General features: G+C 43.3%; 1 protein-coding gene across 1 annotated transcript; it reads right to left on the bottom strand.

The window, feature by feature from the left end:
* Positions 1 to 440: 440 nt before the first annotated feature.
* On the bottom strand, positions 441 to 13,794 carry LOC140137163 (cytochrome P450 2A10-like). The gene is made up of 6 exons (XM_072158816.1): positions 13,693 to 13,794; positions 12,064 to 12,143; positions 9,368 to 9,371; positions 8,414 to 8,678; positions 5,643 to 6,584; positions 441 to 2,400 (listed from the first exon to the last, which is right to left on the bottom strand). Exons 1-6 carry the CDS (start codon positions 13,792 to 13,794, stop codon positions 2,216 to 2,218), a joined length of 1,578 nt encoding a protein of 525 aa, XP_072014917.1. The 3' UTR covers positions 441 to 2,215.
* Between the last annotated feature and the right edge of the window lie 4,635 nt (positions 13,795 to 18,429).

The raw sequence follows: 18,429 nt of genomic DNA, 5'->3' as shown, positions 1-18,429 counted from the left end.
TATAGATTTTCAACTAGAAATACATTCATTCATGCCAAAAATGGGCAAAAAACATCGGCAAAATTAGGCCTTTTTTTTTTTTTTTTTATCTACAAACACTGGGACATGTGATCCAAGAATAATCACTTTCATGAAATATTGTTCATCATATCTGATGCATGGACCAAATTGAGAAAGATTTCTCCCACTTTCATTCCTGAGAAAATACCTTTATTTTGTATTAAACAAAAATATATTTTAAATTGATTTATAATTGTCACGCAAACACAAAAGAAGATATTTTAATAGAATTAATAAGTTGGAGAAATGTGTACATTTTCATCGGGCGAAACACGTTATTACACATGTAGTCTTGTGGTGAAAAAATGCATCTCTACATATAGAGTAATTGTCCTATTGACGCAATAAATAGACCAAACACAATTATTGCCGGAACTGGATCTTTACCATCCGAATCTTTTATTTTCCTTTCTTTTACACAGTTTATCAAAAGTCAACTGTCTGTATAACATTTAATGAAATTTATTATCAAAGTCATTTGAGAAATATCACGCCAGACACCTGTCACCTCAGAAAGCTATATGATCTGAGACCCTTAAGTAGATATTACTTCAAATTCATTAGCACCAGTCTCCTCAGACAGCTACATCATCTGAAATCCTTAAATAGATATTAATTCAAATTCATTAGCGCCTCAGACAGCTATATCATCTGCGCCATTTCTTAATCGACATAGACATCAAATTCAATGAAATTATATGCATCAGACGGCTATATCGTCTGATCCATTTAATGAGCTGTATAATCAAATCATTGAAAGTATATGCATCAGACAGCTACATCATCTGTTACCGTTTTTGGCCCGAAAGTGGGACAACTCAATTCACTTTTTCAAACAGCTAATTTGAAACTCACATTTACTATATACAAGAATTATCCATTTGTCAAGTAGTGTGACAACCCACTTAAATTTCCAAACAGCATAATTTGGAATGGACATTACATATTAAATATGAGAAAACATTCTCAATGCCTTGACCAAATGCAGCAATTTATCTCAATTTTGATTCATATATTGGTCAAAATGGTAAAACGCAAACAGGAACAACGCCATTCACTCTCAAATTTTTCATAAAGGGAGTGGTGGGTGGGCTTTAAAAACATTTCTCAGAGAACGGCCAACGCCCCCCAAAACCGCTGCCCGTGATTGGCTATTGGCACACGATTCGACACAAGGCATTGGTGCACAACAGGTGTCCGTCTAATGGCATACGATACATGACTCCACCTCTTATTGATCTACATGATTGCACTCAGGGAAATACAACAAAATCTGGGGCTTTTGATTTTGATTGAAGTTTGTTCAATCAAAACCCGATTACAAAAAATAAGTAACAGCACTTGGTGAATATATCCGTCTTGGTGAATATGTCTGTCAAAATATTCGCCTGATTAAATCTTGGCTAAGAATTCTTAGACTTCCTGAGCAGACTTGATAATGGTAAAGCAACTTGGGAAAGTGTAGTAAACATGGTAAAATACCTTTTCTTTTCGCGTGGATAGCCAAAGGTATTGATAATGAGATAGTGTTCCTGAATTTATTTACAGCCAGAGAGTTCTGGATATTTCACATTGAGACTGAATGGCAGATTTAGCCTGTCATAATCACTATATCGTTATTTTGATGTTCTAATAGATACCGGTTATAGCTAGAGCGTCGGCAAGATTCAAATGCTCTGGTCATTGTCTTCGAGTTGAGACAAAGGAGAGATAATTTGGAATAATATCATAAGGCATCTATTTCCTTTGTGATAAGGGATAAGTGGAAAACGAGTTCCATTTCGAATTCAGTTTATTTGATGAGTCTAGGCACAAGTATTTCCCTTCCTGTTCAGACTGGAAGCCAATGATGAAATATTTCCTTCAATGCATGAATTCATCCCATGAAAGGATTTTAAAAAGAAATTGCTTATTGCCACAATGCACTACTCTTTATTGAAAATAATGTTTGATATATGTATATGTTTCTGAAATATTAATTATATTATTTGATGTGTGAAATGGGCTTTATTTGATTGAAAATAACCAGAATCAGAATAACACAGGCAGAGATACCTGTGCGTGTTATTTAAAAATCCATCGGGCTTATCCTTCAGAATCTGATTTCCTGAATATGATTTACCAAAATTAAACACAATACAGTAGGATACCAGATTTAGTCGCGTTTGGTGACTCTAAGTTTGTACGGTTCTGGGTGCGCGACAACCCCATCAATGGGTTTCAAGGTAGGCATCGGTGCATCCTCAGATGTCTTCTCAAATTTGAACTGATGCAGTAGATGGGTAAAGAAGATGAAGAGTTCTTGTCTCGCGAGAGCTTCACCAAGACAAACACGGCGCCCTACAATGGAAAGAAAAATATTAAAAATACATTTAATGATGGAGTAATAAAATGTCATAATGGGTATAGCTACGCTGGATAACAAAATGGTGGCGAAGGCTTTGAGGATCAAACTTATATCAAATAGTCTTTTTAAGGGTACTTGCCCATCAGTTTCATTCAGGGACGTGTTTGAAAAACGGCACAGCGCATTAGTAAAAAGAATAAAAAATACTAAAATTTTCACCGGGGTTCGAACCACTGCCAATTGCACTATGAATGCTAAAGATGCCTACTGTGCCACGGTGATTGTGGTTAACATTCGGCGATTTTCAAAGATATACATATCAACACGTTTCTAGTGTATTGAAAATCAGATTTTGGTAGGAATACGGTCATAGAAAGACATATGACTCTACTTGTCTGTTTGTTTTTCATTTAATACAAATTAATTTTGATGAATTGAACTGGTACGACTCTTAGCACTCGTGATAAACGACGATTAATTTAGTAATAATAAAATGAAAACGCTGGGTCATTCACGACGTCATTTGTAATTCATGTCAAAACCTGGGGACCACACACATCCGTGTTGCATGTATACGTGCGCAATCGATACTCAATGATCCAGACAATAGCGTTTGAATATACCGCCCTGCTTGACACATCTTGTCACTTGCGGGAAGATATACTATAGGCCTACCCTAATAGCTTACAATAGATACCCCACCGTAAATAGCTCTCTTCATTACCTCGCTGTTCCAGTTTATACGTGTAGTGTACGCACTTTTGAACCAGATTTTGTTCAAAAATGATAGGAAGGGACTGTTTTCAGCTAAAATGTTGGTTATCAGAAAATGCTTAATGGTACCGGGAAGTGTTGCAGAAAGGTAAGCGTACTCTTTATTTATTAAAAATATCACATATCAATGAATTTAAATTGGAAATCCAAAAAGGAAATGTCAGGTCAAAATTCTCACCTTAGAATTATTGTGAAATAAAATCAAACCAAATTTAGGCTCCGCAAACAACGTCCAATTATTCCCATTGGTGTTTGCTACACGTGCATATAATAAATTATGATTTGGGGCTAATGTGAGAAGAGTTAATGCCTCGAGTTTCAAAATACACCGAGTGATGTTTTTTGATCAAAAACATCGACAATTCAAGACTCTGTAAAAACAAATCAAGAATTTTCTGGGATAATTAGTATAATGAAAGTTATGATCTAAGCTACCAGATGCATCATTAATTTCCTGACTATGATATTTAGTTGTGGGAAAAGATTACTTTAATGTTTTGGCGGGATTATTTCCCGCCAAAAATTTCAACCAAAAAGAGCATGTAGCCTTAACCAATTGTCACCTTTATTCGTGTCTTATTGTTTCTCAAATCAAGTCGACTTGAATTATGACGAGTTATTTAAGTGTGTATACAATTATTTCAAACCTGTCATTTTCTTTGATTTCCTAATAATTGAGCATTAATTACGTTTGTGAAGATTATCATTCATACAGGTAGTTGAACTACAATCTAGGCAACTGGACTTACGTTTATGAGTTTGACACTAGAGACATTGCGATGTTCCAAACGCAGCACGTGGAACGTACGTTTTCACGTACGTTTTTATGTACGTTAATACGGTGTTAAAGGGGGGTAACCCTATCGGTTTAGGATATGGATTCTCTTCAAACTTACACACAATGTCAAATATTATCCCCTTTATCAATCTATGTGAGAAAACGGGAACAATTTCAGCATAAATGTGAATAATTAGCATATTAGCAAGCCAATACACTGGTACGCGTGCATTGCATTCTGGTCAGGCATCCCGAAACAACGGCCGAGCGCATGTCCCGGTGGAAACGGGAAGTGTTCGCCTTGGCACTAAAAACCGGCTCGCCCCTGTACACTTTTATACCCTCTATTCATACTGATTAATCTTAAAAAACATTACATATCACTGCGCTCATTATCATTCTTGACAAGATAGCCCATGCTGTACGTACTTCGCTTAATTATTTCTTTATTTTTAGCTATATGATGCACATTTTCACATATTTATGATTTTTCTTTGTTTTATTTTTTAACTAATTTTTTAATGGGGGGGGGGGGTGCTCTCATAATTTTTTTCATATTCCTCGTATCATGCTTGACAATATAGGTCATGTTTCCTTATTTATTTCGCCTCTTATGTATTTCTTTATTTTTGTTTTTTTTGTTTTATATCATTATAGCGCCATCTATAGTTTGACATTAGGAGGCCTATTTGATGTATTTTTGCGGACGAATTGGTACTGGGGTGAAGTCTTCCGAATCTATTCCGATTTCATTCTATGACTACCCAAAACTCCCGTGTCGTGTAAAATGCGAACAACTGGTAACCTGTAAAAACCGCTGTGTTTCATGATTTCTCCGGAAATACATCGACTTGGTGTGTCAATTTTCAGGTTAGTAATGAGAAATATAGTATCTATTATGTGATACCAAAACCTCATCAACAATGAAAAAAATCGGGGGATGATGCTGTCGATCGGGTTACGGACCTTTAAATATTGCTAGTCTCCAGGGTTGTTTGATGGGATCATTAATAAGATTTTCAAACAAAACATCCTGTACAACCAAATTTTAGGATTAAACAGCTAAAAGTGATATCCTACTAATATATACAGATGCTTTTGAGTCATTCTCAACTTTAATTTCCCCTCTTTTACAAAATTATTCACTTTTGTAGCATTTTTGAAAGCTTTTTCGGATATAAAATGTATCTATTAATGACAAGATTGGTGGCGCTATTTAGTTACTGGAAATTACTCTTTCAAGCTTTTAATACAAATAAATCCTTGTATTGTTTGATAAAATATGTTTATAAAATTTCCTTGTTGCTTGCTTCATCAATTCCAGCTGTTTTAATGGCAGTATTAATGTCCTACCCCTTGCAAATAAAATTTGCCACAAAAGCACATGCCAAATTTGTGGACTGTTTATTTGCAAACCTTAAATGGTGTAGAATTATATTGCTAGCGCAGCGAGCAGGAAAATGCGCATATTTAAGCGTTTCCATATGTTTCCTATTTTTCGTATGTTTCATGTTGGCTAAACAATTCTTATTCCCCGTTTTACCCTCCAGGCCTCCCAATTATTGCACAGTCCCTTACTGATCAATTCGTGGATCAGTTGTCTAGGTTACAAATAGCATTACAGTTAGCCACCTTCTCTTGAGAAAATCTGAATGCTTAGCATTAATTTGTTTCATTACCTACCTACTCCAAATGGAATCACTTCAATCGGCTCATGAAAGTTACAATCGTCATCCAAAAAGCGTTCTGGTCTAAACTCTTCTGGATCGCCCCATATTTCAGGGCTGTGCATCACTGCATACAAGTTAGAAATCACTACACTATTCTTCGGGATAGTGTACCCACGGAAGGTTGCCGTTTCCCCTGCTACATGCAAAACAGACAGCGGTGCAAGTGAAATTATTCGATGAAGCTCCGCAATAACGGCTTGTGTGTAAGGCAGATTCAGTTTATCAGCCAGCTTTGGTAACCGGTTACGACCGACTACCGTATCGATTTCGCGATGTATGCGATCCTGCACCTTCGGGTATCGGACAAGGTATTGACTGCCCCATCGAAGTGTGTTTGAAGTTGTGTCTGTACCAGCTAAGAACAGAAGTAATATTAGTCCGGCCATATTATTTGGATGGAGGAAAGAATTAGGATCGTCGGATTTGTGAAGTCGTATCTCATTCAACCACAAATCTATCACATCATTTAAGTTATTGGGGTCAAAGTTTTTACGATGACTTTCAATCATTTCGTTTCTGAATTCATGCAGCTCATCAGTAACTTTGTTCACTTCTTGTTTCGTTTTACTTGGGATGTTGATTGGGATCAATACCTCCAAGCCACCTGCCCCAAACAGTTCATTTAGACGATTCACAAGATTCGTAAGCCGATGAATGCGCTCGTCGGAAAGTTCAAATCGGGTTCCAAAAACGACTTTAGAGATGATGTTTGACACGGCATTACTGAAATGCCACGTAAGATCGACAGCTTGGCCTTCAAGGTTGGCTAACTCCTCGATCAGATATGTGCTTTCTTTACTTATGGGTTCCTCAAAACGAGATGTACCGACTCCAAATTGACGGAAGCAGGCTAAAGCAAAAATCCGGTATGGTCCTATGTCGTCCCATTTGTTATCTGCAAGAAAACAATAAATCATGGTGAAATAGTAATTTTACGCCTTGCTTGAGCGGTGGAGGATTCATGGAGATATGTCGATGATGGAATTGATGTTGTGTATCATTTAAAGTGAACATTATAAAGCCAAAATCTACGATTTCCAAATTCTAAGCCGAATATCTAGGTAACGAATCCTTGGCTATTTTGACCGTTTTTAACTTTAACACGGAGCTTTTATCTATGGGGGCTAAATATGTCTGAATATGACATTATGTCAACATTGCTCTATTGACCTGACAAACATAACGAATTTAGCTAATTACATTTAAGTCTAAGCTGGGACATGTGTAAGCATTACAAATGTGCCAAAAGTCAGGTTTGAAAAAAATATTAACCAATTTCATAGTACATTATGGCTTTTACAACAACTAATAATATATAAAATAATAATGATACTGGTTGAGGATGCTGATATCGACGACGTTGATGGTGGTGGTGGTGGTGGTGGTGGTGGTGGTGGTGGTCATCCTCATTCTATATCTATATCTTCGTGTCAAAAATTGTCGTTCTTTAACAGCCACGCCGTGGCGATTTTGTTCGAGATAGGCCGAGCGACCCAGACTAAGCACACGCCCGTGTACGTTAAAATACGCTTCATTGCCACTATGAATTAACCGTTGCCATATATCATATGAAATTACTTATTTTTACGATCTGCGCATGCTCATTGTCCTCTTTAAAGGGGGTCTCCGGCAAGCATAACATTATGCCTCATTTGTTAGAATAATAATTATCAAGCACGAATCGCATGGTTTTATTTAAAACAAATTCATATTGACCATGAAAACGAATTAAAAACAGTCGGATCTCAACACGCGATAATCAAAATTCCCGCGCCGAAATTGTTTAAGTGCAATGACGTAATGGTTATTTTGTGCTCAATTGTCGTCAGCCTTCATTGTATTACTGGGACGTCATTGCACTTGACAATTTCAGCGCCCGGGAATTTTGAATATCGCGTGTTGAGTGACTGACGTTTTTATTCGTTTTTATGGTCACTATGAGTTTGTTTGAAATAAAACCACGTGATTCGTGCTTAATAATTATTTTTCTTAAATATAAGACATAATGTTGTGATTGCCGAGGATTTCCTTTAACGTTTCCAACTCAAAAAAATTTGATTGTTTGTCAGCCGAGTTTTTGTTTTTTAATAAACTGACTGGAAGTTCAATCCACTGACAAGAGATTACTATATTCTTTTAACACATATGTTCAACTGCAAGTCCAACAATAGGTTTTAAAATAGACCAAAAATTAAAGGATATTTTCTACGATTTGCGATTATAATCACACATTGACATATCATATCAATGGAAAATGCACCACCATCACCATACATTTTGCATTAGGCCTATAGCTAGGGATAATATCAGAAATATTTTAACGCTGCAACATGCTATGAATAAAATTATCTTAAGTGGCAGTCTTTTCAAATCATAAGCTCTTGTACGTATTGTATGAATATAACCCTACATGGTCTGTGGCTGTCAATTCTATAGACACAGTAAGAGAGTGCAAGCTTCAATTATCCTGGTAAATAGGATTCTGACTCTTTTGATTAAATGGAAGTGGGAAAGACATCTCTAGAGGTAATTTTTATTTGATTAATTCAGTTTATTTGTAATCTAGCACTTGATGGTGCGTTTACAATTCCACGTGATTCCGTCTGTTACAAATTATTGACCCGGTGGTGACGCTGTGCGCCGCCGCCGTATTGCTGCTGCGGCTGCTACACTTTTCATCGAATTGTAATCGATTTCACAATTAACATCACAATCTCTACTTACTAGTTCTGCCAAAGGCCTTGACTTGCATTTTACTTTCGCCTCGATCACTCAGCTTTATATCTTGAAAAGCCTCACGTATTGCTTGGTATTCATTCAGAACCACGATAGGTATCCCAAGTGCTGTGAACGAAAATACTTGTCCATGTTTGTTACCAAGCTTTACCAAAACCTTGTAGAGTGGTTCGCCTTTGTAGAGCGCGTAAGCGATGTTGGGAGCAAAGCCAATGTAAGGAATTGGAGTCCATGGTCCTGGCGGTAAGTTGCTCTTTTAGAAAGAAAGAAGAAGAATGCTGTCACTAAGATGACAAACAGAAGAAATATGGAAGTAAAAGAGGATCCTGAAATCATCGAAAAAGCGAATGAACTTGCTGCCATTTTGTATTTGGAGTGGTTTGATGATACAAATATGAGACTAAAGTTCCTGGGTAAAGTCCAACTCAGACAGTGTCAATATTGTAAAATGTGCCTTTTAGATTTATAAATCATTAATATCAGGCAAATTTTTGCCAAACCAGACGGAGAGGGTTGTTGTAACCCAGCTCCATATTTTTCCATATTAAAAGTGTTAATGTCATTTGCTACCAATGTATAGCTATGCGGGGTCTCCTCTGTCCAAAATTGATACCAAAATAAGTACAATCAGTCCTTACTCAATGTCGCAATGTCGTTACAATATGAGTACGACATTACCAAAATTTGGGAATTCTACCAATGTACGTAAATAAAAAGCATAGATTTTACTGTAGAACCTATAATGATGGACTTCACCAAATCCCCACCTAACAATATTTGTGGCGGTCGGGCTTTCCCCCAGGGTAAGGAGATTAAAATCCGCATTACTAAAATAAGCGCAAATAATGGCTCAGTGGTTAGCTTGTGAGCTAATTTTAAAATCACATCAGCGTAAATACAAGCGCTCTAAACCGGTGAAAACGATTACGTGGACTGATATACCTCTCTACAAGTAGGAATAAGGTTATTTCTAAAGATAAACCGATAATGACCGTATTATATATACTCATCTTTGACTTATAGATTTGCCATTTTTCCTAATTAACATCTATAAGGTTACACCAATCTCCACAAAATGCGGTTCTAAGCTATTCCCGGTTTGTTTCTGACACCTTTGTTTCATTTATTTTTGAATAGACCATACACACAATACATACAAAATTATTTGTATAGCCTCTCTCAAAACAAAAACTAGTACCTTGCATTGTGTGCTTAATTGTTCAATATTATCATCATCGTGTGCAAATTGAGCAATTACAAATATAATTAAAATACTTCTTAAGAGGGGGAAATATCTCAAACAAAATATATACTCCAACAAAATGTAGTTCTCAGTTTTTCCCATTTTTTGCCAAAAGGTCGCTGATGACTTAGGCTATACAGAATCTGGCGAGCCTGGCACCTTTGTTTCATATGAACATTTTATTTTTGAAAAGACCATACAAGCAATATATAAAAAATAACTTCAGTGGGCGGAAAGACTACATTAGTTTTGTGTGGTCCATCAGTGGATAGAAAAACGACATTAATTTTGTATGGTCAATCAGTGGATGGAAAGATTACATTAGTTTTGTGTGGATAAACTACATTAGTTTTGTGTAGTCAGTCAGTGGATGGAAAGACGAAATTAGTTCTGTGTGGTCATTCAGTGAATAGAAAGACTACATTAGTTTTGTGTGGTCAATCAGTGGATGGAAAGGCTACATTAGTTTTGTATGGCCAATCAGTGGATGGAAAGACTACATTAGTTTTTGTGTGGTCAATCAGTGGATGGAATGACTACATTAGTTTTGTGTGGTTACTCAGTGATTTGAAAGACTACATTAGTTTTGTTTGGTCATTCAGTGGATGAAAAGACTACATTAGTTTTGTGTGGTCATTCAGTGGATGGAAAGACTACATTAGTTTTGTGTGGTCAATCAGTGGATGGAAAGACTGCATTGGTTTTGTGTAGTCAATCAGTGGATGGAAAGACTATATTAGTTTTGTGTGGTCAATCAGTGGATGGAAAGACGTCATTAGTTTTGTGTGGTCATTCAGTGGATGGAAAGACTATATTAGTTGTGTGTGGTCAATCAGTGGATGGAAAGACTACATTAGTTTTGTGTGGTCAATCAGTGGATAGGAAAACTACATTAGTTTTGTGTGGTAATTCAGTGGATGGAAAGACTGCATTAGTTTTGTGTGGTTAATCAGTGGATGGAAAGACTGCATTAGTTTTGTGTGGTAATTCAGTGGATGGAAAGACTGCATTAGTTTTGTGTGGTTAATCAGTGGATGGAAAGACTACATTAGTTTTGTGTGGTCAATCAGTGGATGGAAAGACTGCGTTAGTTTTGTGTAGTCAATCAGTGGATGGAAAGACTACATTAGTTTTGTGTGGTCAATCAGTGGATGGAAAGACTACATTAGTTTTGTGTGGTCATTCAGTGGATGGAAAGACTACATTAGTTTTGTGTGGTTAATCAGTGGATGGAAAGACTACATTAGTTTTGTGTGGTCAATCAGTGGATAGGAAGACTACATTAGTTTTGTGTGGTAATTCAGTGGATGGAAAGACTGCATTAGTTTTGTGTGGTCAATCAGTGGATGGAAAGACTGCGTTAGTTTTGTGTAGTCAATCAGTGGATGGAAAGACTACATTAGTTTTATGTAGTCAATCAGTGGATGGAAAGACTACATTAGTTTTGTGTGGTCATTCAGTGGATGGAAAGACTACATTAGTTTTGTGTGGTTAATCAGTGGATGGAAAGACTTCGTTAGTTTTGTGTGGTCATTCAGTGGATGGAAAGACTGCGTTAGTTTTGTGTGGTCAATCAGTGGATGGAAAGACTGCGTTAGTTTTGTGTAGTCCATCAGTGGATGGAAAGACTAGATTAGTTTTATGTGGTCAATCAGTGGATGGGAAGACTACATTAGTGTTGTGTGGTAATTCAGTGGATGGAAAGACTTCGTTAGTTTTATGTGGTCAATCAGTGGATGGAAAGACTGCGTTAGTTTTGTGTAGTCAATCAGTGGATGGAAAGACTACATTAGTTTTATGTGGTCAATCAGTCGATGGGAAGACTACATTAGTTTTGTGTGGTTAATCATTGGATGGAAGGACTACATTAGTTTTGTGTGGTCAATCAGTGGATGGAAAGACTGCGTTATTTTTGTGTGGTCAATCAGTGGATGGAAAGACTGCGTTATTTTTGTGTGGTCATTCAGTGGATGGAAAGACTACATTAGTGTTGTGTGGTCACTCAGTGGATGGAAAGACTACATTAGTTTTGTGTGGTAATTCAGTGGATGGAAAGACTGCGTTAATTTTGTGTAGTCAATCAGTGGATGGAAAGACTACATTAGTTTTATGTGGTCAATCAGTGACTGGAAAGACTACATTAGTTTTGTGTGGTCATTCAGAGGATGGAAAGACAACATTAGTTTTATGTGGTTAATCAGTGGATGGGAAGACTACATTAGTTTTGTGTGGTCATTCAGCGGATGGAAAGACTGCATTAATTTTATGTGGTCGTTCAGTGGATGAAAATACTACATTATTTGTGTATGGTTATTTATAGTTACTTGAAAGACTGATACATCACAAAAAGAAAGTCCGCACTTGCGTAACCCGTCATAAATCTAACCCGGCTTACGTTGTGACGATTAGATTGACACAGTCGTGCATGGTCACCATCTCGTTAGCACTAAATTGATGCATATTTGCTACCACAACCTGTAAATTGACAAAGATTGATACTACTATGTGAAATTTGGTGCAATTGTAAAAGTTGCAATTAAAAAGAAGCACGCAGAGCTGTTATGTGAATTGTAGATAGAGTGTATCCGTGAAACAGCGAGGTCATATCAATCGCATCCTCCCCTAGTATTCATCAGTAAAGCAATGTAACAATACACTGCGCACCCTCTACTTACCTCCCACGACCTGATCTATGCACAAAACGAAGTTTGGGACCACAAGAAACCCCCTGTACCACAGAACAAGGTTTTGGCACCCCGGGAGAACGGGGATGACAACGCCCAGGTGTTGGTATCGCCCAACACTAACGAGATATCGCCCTAGTCACCAATTCGTTTCTTGCGACCAACAAGGACGTGTTTACGAAGAGCTCCAATTTCTGTTGAGAAATATCGTAGCAGCGTGAGGCTCATTTCCGAGTAACGGTTACGCAAGTATCAGTTATCACTTCGGTGGTATTTTCTGTAACTTTAGCAAGATTTTTTCCCATTTGTGATGTTTTTTTCTTGCTAGTTTATCGTAGTCTCTGTGGCCGACGTGAGACCGCCCAAGTAAAATAATCATAGGTTCTCACTTGGCTCCCCCTGGTAATTCCACAGGGAGGTCGCCGGGATTATTTCTTGGCGATTTCCCCTTCTGTCCTGGCTACTTTGGCTTTCGTAGTCGGTGTTTTGACTCATTTTTCTTCGCACATGCAGTAAGCTTAAAATTCGCGTTTTTTTTCGCTTAATAGTGCGGGGGCATATGTCAAAACTGTTCCCATGCGCACCTTTCAGTAGTAGGGGATCTCGTGTTCACTTTTTTGGATCCCGTGCGCTTTCGCATGTTTTGGGTTCTCTGGCGGTTGAGGAGGGGGTCCTCCCCTTTGGGGAGTCTGTGGCCCCATTGCAGGTTGGCCCTCTTGCTTATCCCTCTCCTCTTACGCCGGGGTTCCCTCCCTTCAGTCTCTTCGGAGACGAGAGGGAGTTTACATGTTTTCTTATCCTTTCTCCATTGCAGGTAGCTCCAGGAGACCAGGTATGAGAGAGACGGTCTCTCTCTCTCTCTCTCACTCTGTTGCTGGGTGGCTCGTACCCTCACGGCTCCCTGAGCGCTACGGCGTCCGGGTCGATTGCCGTAGGTGGGTGTACAGCTCAGGCACCCCTGAGCAATGGCCTGGCTCACGCCCGAGCGGCCACTCCTCGACTGCACCTGTTGCGGTCGGGTTGAGTGCCCCGGGCGTGGGCGCTACTCAGGCGTCCTCCTGAGCGCTACGGCGTCCAGGTCGAGTGCCGTCTGTGGGTGTGCAGCCCTGGCACCCCTGAGTAATGGCCTGGCTCGCGCCCGAGCGGCCACTCCTCGACTGCACCTGTTGCGGTCGGGTTGAGTGCCCCGGGCGTGGGCGCTGCTCAGGCGTCCTCCCCGTGTGCGGCCGACCTCAATGGTTCCATGGCTCGACCGTCGGAAGGCCTCCCGTCCGTCCAGGACGGTAGAGCGACCCCCGGGGGCAGCTACGGTCCACCGGTCAGCCGCTCGGATTCCTTACGCTCGGCTCCTGGCCAGAGCGGGTATCGGGATCTCTCCTCTGTCCTAGCTGCTCCCCCGATGGTTGAGCATTCGAGATCCCAGAGCAGTCAGTGCTCACCATCTCAGGCTGAGGCCCTGTCAACACTCATCTCATCGCTTCCGGACCCGTCGGGGTTATACCGCATGAACCAACTTATTGGTTTGTTAGGCAAAGATCCCGGTCAGGTGCCCTCGGCGGTAACCCGACCAGTGGGTTCAGGTTTGCCCTTAACGGGCCCGGATCCACGCGCAGTCCGATGCGATTAGCATAGATGCTAACTATGATGAGCTTTCAGGATGGTTCTCAGACAGAGGTAGAGTCTTCTCGGGATTTTTCAACTGCCCCCAGGACAGACAGAGAGGGTTCTGATATTCCCGTTGGGGTTCATCGCAACCCTGTCAGTCACTCAGCATCCTTCTCGGTCTCTCTCGGAGCTTCCCAGCAACCCTACTCGGTCGGTAACCCCTTGCAGAGTCAAGCACCTTGGCCAGACACGTTCACCGTGGCCGACCAACAGGGTCGATCCTACTCTCTCTCTCGCGTTTAATCTCAGGCCCCTCGTAGTTTCCTCCGCCGGCGAGTATGGCCCGGTCCTTCCTTCCGTCAGGCTCGCAGGCTCAGATTCCACATCTTCCCCCGAGCTTAGCTGGTTCGGCGTTCGCTGCAGAAACTCAAGCTTTCTCCTTACATTCGACCGCAGAGCGGTCGGGCCGCCTCGGTCCTGAGCGTGGCCCCACTCAGGAGCCAACTCGGTGGGGAGGGGTTCCTCAGCCCGATCCGGCTCCACCTGGACGGTACCAGTGGAGTTATGATCAGTGTCGAGGCTGGGGGACCCTTACTCATTCCCAGCACCGACTCAGGGCTCCGAGGAGGACCAGATGCGGTAGAGGCTCCTTACGCCTACGTCTCGGCTCCTTTTCTCGCAGCCGTCCTATCGGACGCTAAGATGCGATTGGAGTTTGAGACGCCCCCGCAACTGGCTTCCGACTTAGGGTATGCGGCAAAGCCAACTAAGCCATAAACCCCCAGTCAATGCCCTTCATCCCCTTATCACGTGACATCAAAGCACTCACCACGTCCGTACAGGATAAGGGTGAGGTAGACCGCCTCCCGTGGCTGGCACGGGCGTTCCCCCACGTTACAGAGGATGTGGCGTTCTTAGAAACCCGGGAGCGGGATAAGGGGACCAAGTGTCGCCCGGAGAGCTCCCTCCCCTCAGGAGTTGAGGGAGCCCCCAGGCAGGCTGGACCAAAGGCACCCCACAAGGTGCCTCCCTGGAATAGGGCCCGGGATGAGGAGCTACGGTCACTGGCGTCTCTCGCCAGGGACGGGCTCCGCATTTCCAATGTCCAACAGCTCGCCAGCGCTCATCTAGCACGGAGCTTGCTGGACAAGGAAATGTCTTTGTCTCCTGAGGCGACACTGAGGGCAGTCCATGTGTTGGCAGACCTCAATCATCTCTCGGCAGAGCATTTCGCTCGTATCTCGACCCGTTCTGTCTTGGCGCGCCGAGCCTTGGTTGCCCATGCGCTCAACTTTTCTGATAAAAGAGAGATGAGGTCTGTTCCGTTTGGTACCGATCTATTCGGCGGGGCCTTGCCCAGGCTGGCCGAGGATGAGCGTACCAAACGGAAGGCGGCTAAGGAGGCCAGCCAACCAAAGGCATCGGCCACATTAGCGCCCAAGCAGTTTCGGCCCAACATTCTGACAGCCAACCCGACCTATATCCAGGTGCCTCAACAGCAGCAGCTGGTTGCTCATACCCTCACGGCGGCTCCCTGAGCGCTACGGCGTCCGGGTCGAGTGCCGTAGGTGGGTGTGCAGCCCTGGCACCCCCTGAGCAATGGGCTGGCTCGCGCCCGAGCGGCCACTCCTCGACGGCACCTGTTGCGGTCGGGTTGAGTGCCCCGGGCGTAGGCGCTGCTGCTCAGGTGTCCTCCCCGTGTGCGGTCGACCTCAATGGTTCCACGGCTCGACCGTCGGAAGGCCTCCCGTCCGTCCAGGACGGTAGAGCGACCCCGACGGGAGCCATGGTCCACCGGTCAACCGCTCGGATCCCTTACGCTCGGCAAGCAAGGGAGGGCGAGGCAAGAGTGACGGTGCCGGTCGTGACGACCCATCCGCCTATGGCGGACGTGGTCGGGGACGCCGGTTCTGACCCCCTTCCGGGACCCGACCGTCCACTCCCAGTGGGCGGTCGTCTCCTGGCATTTGCCAGGGCTTGGCGGGGGTGACCTCAGACCGATGGGTCCTAGATACAGTGTCCCTAGGCTACCAGATCGAGTTTACCTTCCGCCCCCTCGGTTCCGGGGGGTTCGAGTCACCCCGTCTCCGCTGGATCCCTTACAGAGGGAGGCCTTGGTGGAGGAGATCAAAGCTCTCCCAACAAAAGAGCCATCAGACCTCTTCCCAGGGCCTTCCTTTCAGGCCACTACTCCACGTTCTTCCTTACCACAAAGAAATCCGGAGAGTGGTGCCCAATCCTCAACTTGGAGCCCCTGAATGCCTACATCAAGGCCCCGCGTTTCTGGATGGAGATGCTGCGGGCGGTGTTGTCTGTCCTTCAGCCAGGCTGGTGGGGAGTCATCCTAGATCTGAAAGATGCATACCTCCACGTACCAATCTGCGAGTCAGACCAGAAATGGCGTCGCTTCGTGTTCGACGGTACCGCCTTTCAGTTCCGGGTCCTCCCTTTGACCTCTCCACGGCCCCGGACATTCACTCGACTGGTCAAGTCGGTGGCAGAGTTTCTCCGGAGGAAGGGGATCACGATCTTCGTCTACCTAGACGACTGGTTGTTGGTAGCCCCATCTCCGCAGTGTCTGCGCCAGGATGTTCGGGGGTGTGCAGGCTGGTCGAGTCACTGGGGTTTATCGTAAACCACCAGAAGTCTTCTCCCCATCCAAGTCGCCTCAGTTCCTGGGGGCGACTATGGACTTCGCCAGGTGCCGGGTTTCTCCTATAGGCTCGAGGATCGCCGACGTTCGGCTCTGCACTCTGCAGACCAGGCAGGCAGCATCGGTCCAGGCTCGGTCGTGGCTTCGCCTTCTAGGGCTGATGGCCAGCCTTATAGATCTGGTTCCAGGCTGCCGGCTACGCACGAGGAAGATACTTCCTCGGGCCCGACCGTCCACTCCCAGTGGGCGGTCGTCTCCTGGCATTTGCCAGGGCTTGGCGGGGGTGACCTCAGACCGATGGGTCCTAGATACAGTGTCCCTAGGCTACCAGATCGAGTTTACCTTCCGCCCCCTCGGTTCCGGGGGGTTCGAGTCACCCCGTCTCCGCTGGATCCCTTACAGAGGGAGGCCTTGGTGGAGGAGATCGAAGCTCTCCCAACAAAAAGAGCCATCAGACCTCTTCCCAGAGCCTTCCTTTCAGGCCACTACTCCACGTTCTTCCTTACCACAAAGAAATCCGGAGAGTGGTGCCCAATCCGTCGTCCGTATTCCATAGTGGCGTATAGTGGGGCGCCGCGAATAAACAACTTTTCGAGAAAATCGGGTTTGAAGAAATGCCAATTTAAAATCGAGTTGTGTAAATCAGACATTCATTATATTTTGTAAATGATGTGAAATTTCTGTAGTAAACTAAATAGATTTTATTGTTATATATTTTTCAAAAGAAATAAATACATACTATTGCTGGTAAACTGACAATAAAACTATACGTCACTATGGAAAACGAACAAAACGCAATACCCTAACCTAACGTTAACCGTACGCCACCTCGGTCGCCGTGTAATCCCTATGGCGTTACTTTTCGTCGTTCGTATTCCATAGTGGCGTATAGGTCCGATACGCGTACGCCACTATGACATACAATGTTTTTCATTTTTGCCGATATTTCATAATTATAAAATGTGTATAAAAAGTGGCGTATGGTCGATACGCCACTATGGAATACAAAAATGTCACTTTGTAACTATACGCCACATTTAATTAATTAATTACTAATTAATTAGCTAATTATGACTGATGAGACTTAGAAAAAATGAAAGAGAACATCATTAAAAACATATGTGCCAATTTTCAAAAAAAATGACCAAAAATCACTATACGCCACTATGGAATACAGCCGACGATTATCCTCAACTTGGAGCCCCTGAATGCCTACATCAAGGCCCCGCGTTTCTGGATGGAGATGCTGCGGGCGGTGTTGTCTGTCCTTCAGCCAGGCTGGTGGGGAGTCATCCTAGATCTGAAAGATGCATACCTCCACGTACCAATCTGCGAGTCAGACCAGAAATGGCGTCGCTTCGTGTTCGACGGTACCGCCTTTCAGTTCCGGGTCCTCCCCTTTGACCTCTCCACGGCCCCCGGACATTCACTCGACTGGTCAAGTCGGTGGCAGAGTTTCTCCGGAGGAAGGGGATCACGATCTTCGTCTACCTAGACGACTGGTTGTTGGTAGCCCCATCTCCGCCAGGATGTTCGGGGGTGTGCAGGCTGGTCGAGTCACTGGGGTTTATCGTAAACCACCAGAAGTCTTCTCCCCATCCAAGTCGCCTCAGTTCCTGGGGGCGACTATGGACTTCGCCAGGTGCCGGGTTTCTCCTATAGGCTCGAGGATCGCCGACGTTCGGCTCTGCACTCTGCAGACCAGGCAGGCAGCATCGGTCCAGGCTCGGTCGTGGCTTCGCCTTCTAGGGCTGATGGCCAGCCTTATAGATCTGGTTCCAGGCTGCCGGCTACGCACGAGGAAGATACTTCCTCGGGC

This window comes from Amphiura filiformis, chromosome 17 (assembly GCF_039555335.1).
Source record: "Amphiura filiformis chromosome 17, Afil_fr2py, whole genome shotgun sequence".
Classification (NCBI taxonomy): domain Eukaryota; kingdom Metazoa; phylum Echinodermata; class Ophiuroidea; order Amphilepidida; family Amphiuridae; genus Amphiura; species Amphiura filiformis.
The sequence above is the reverse complement of the archived record's forward strand: the minus strand, read 5'-3'. Positions and strand labels throughout refer to the sequence as shown.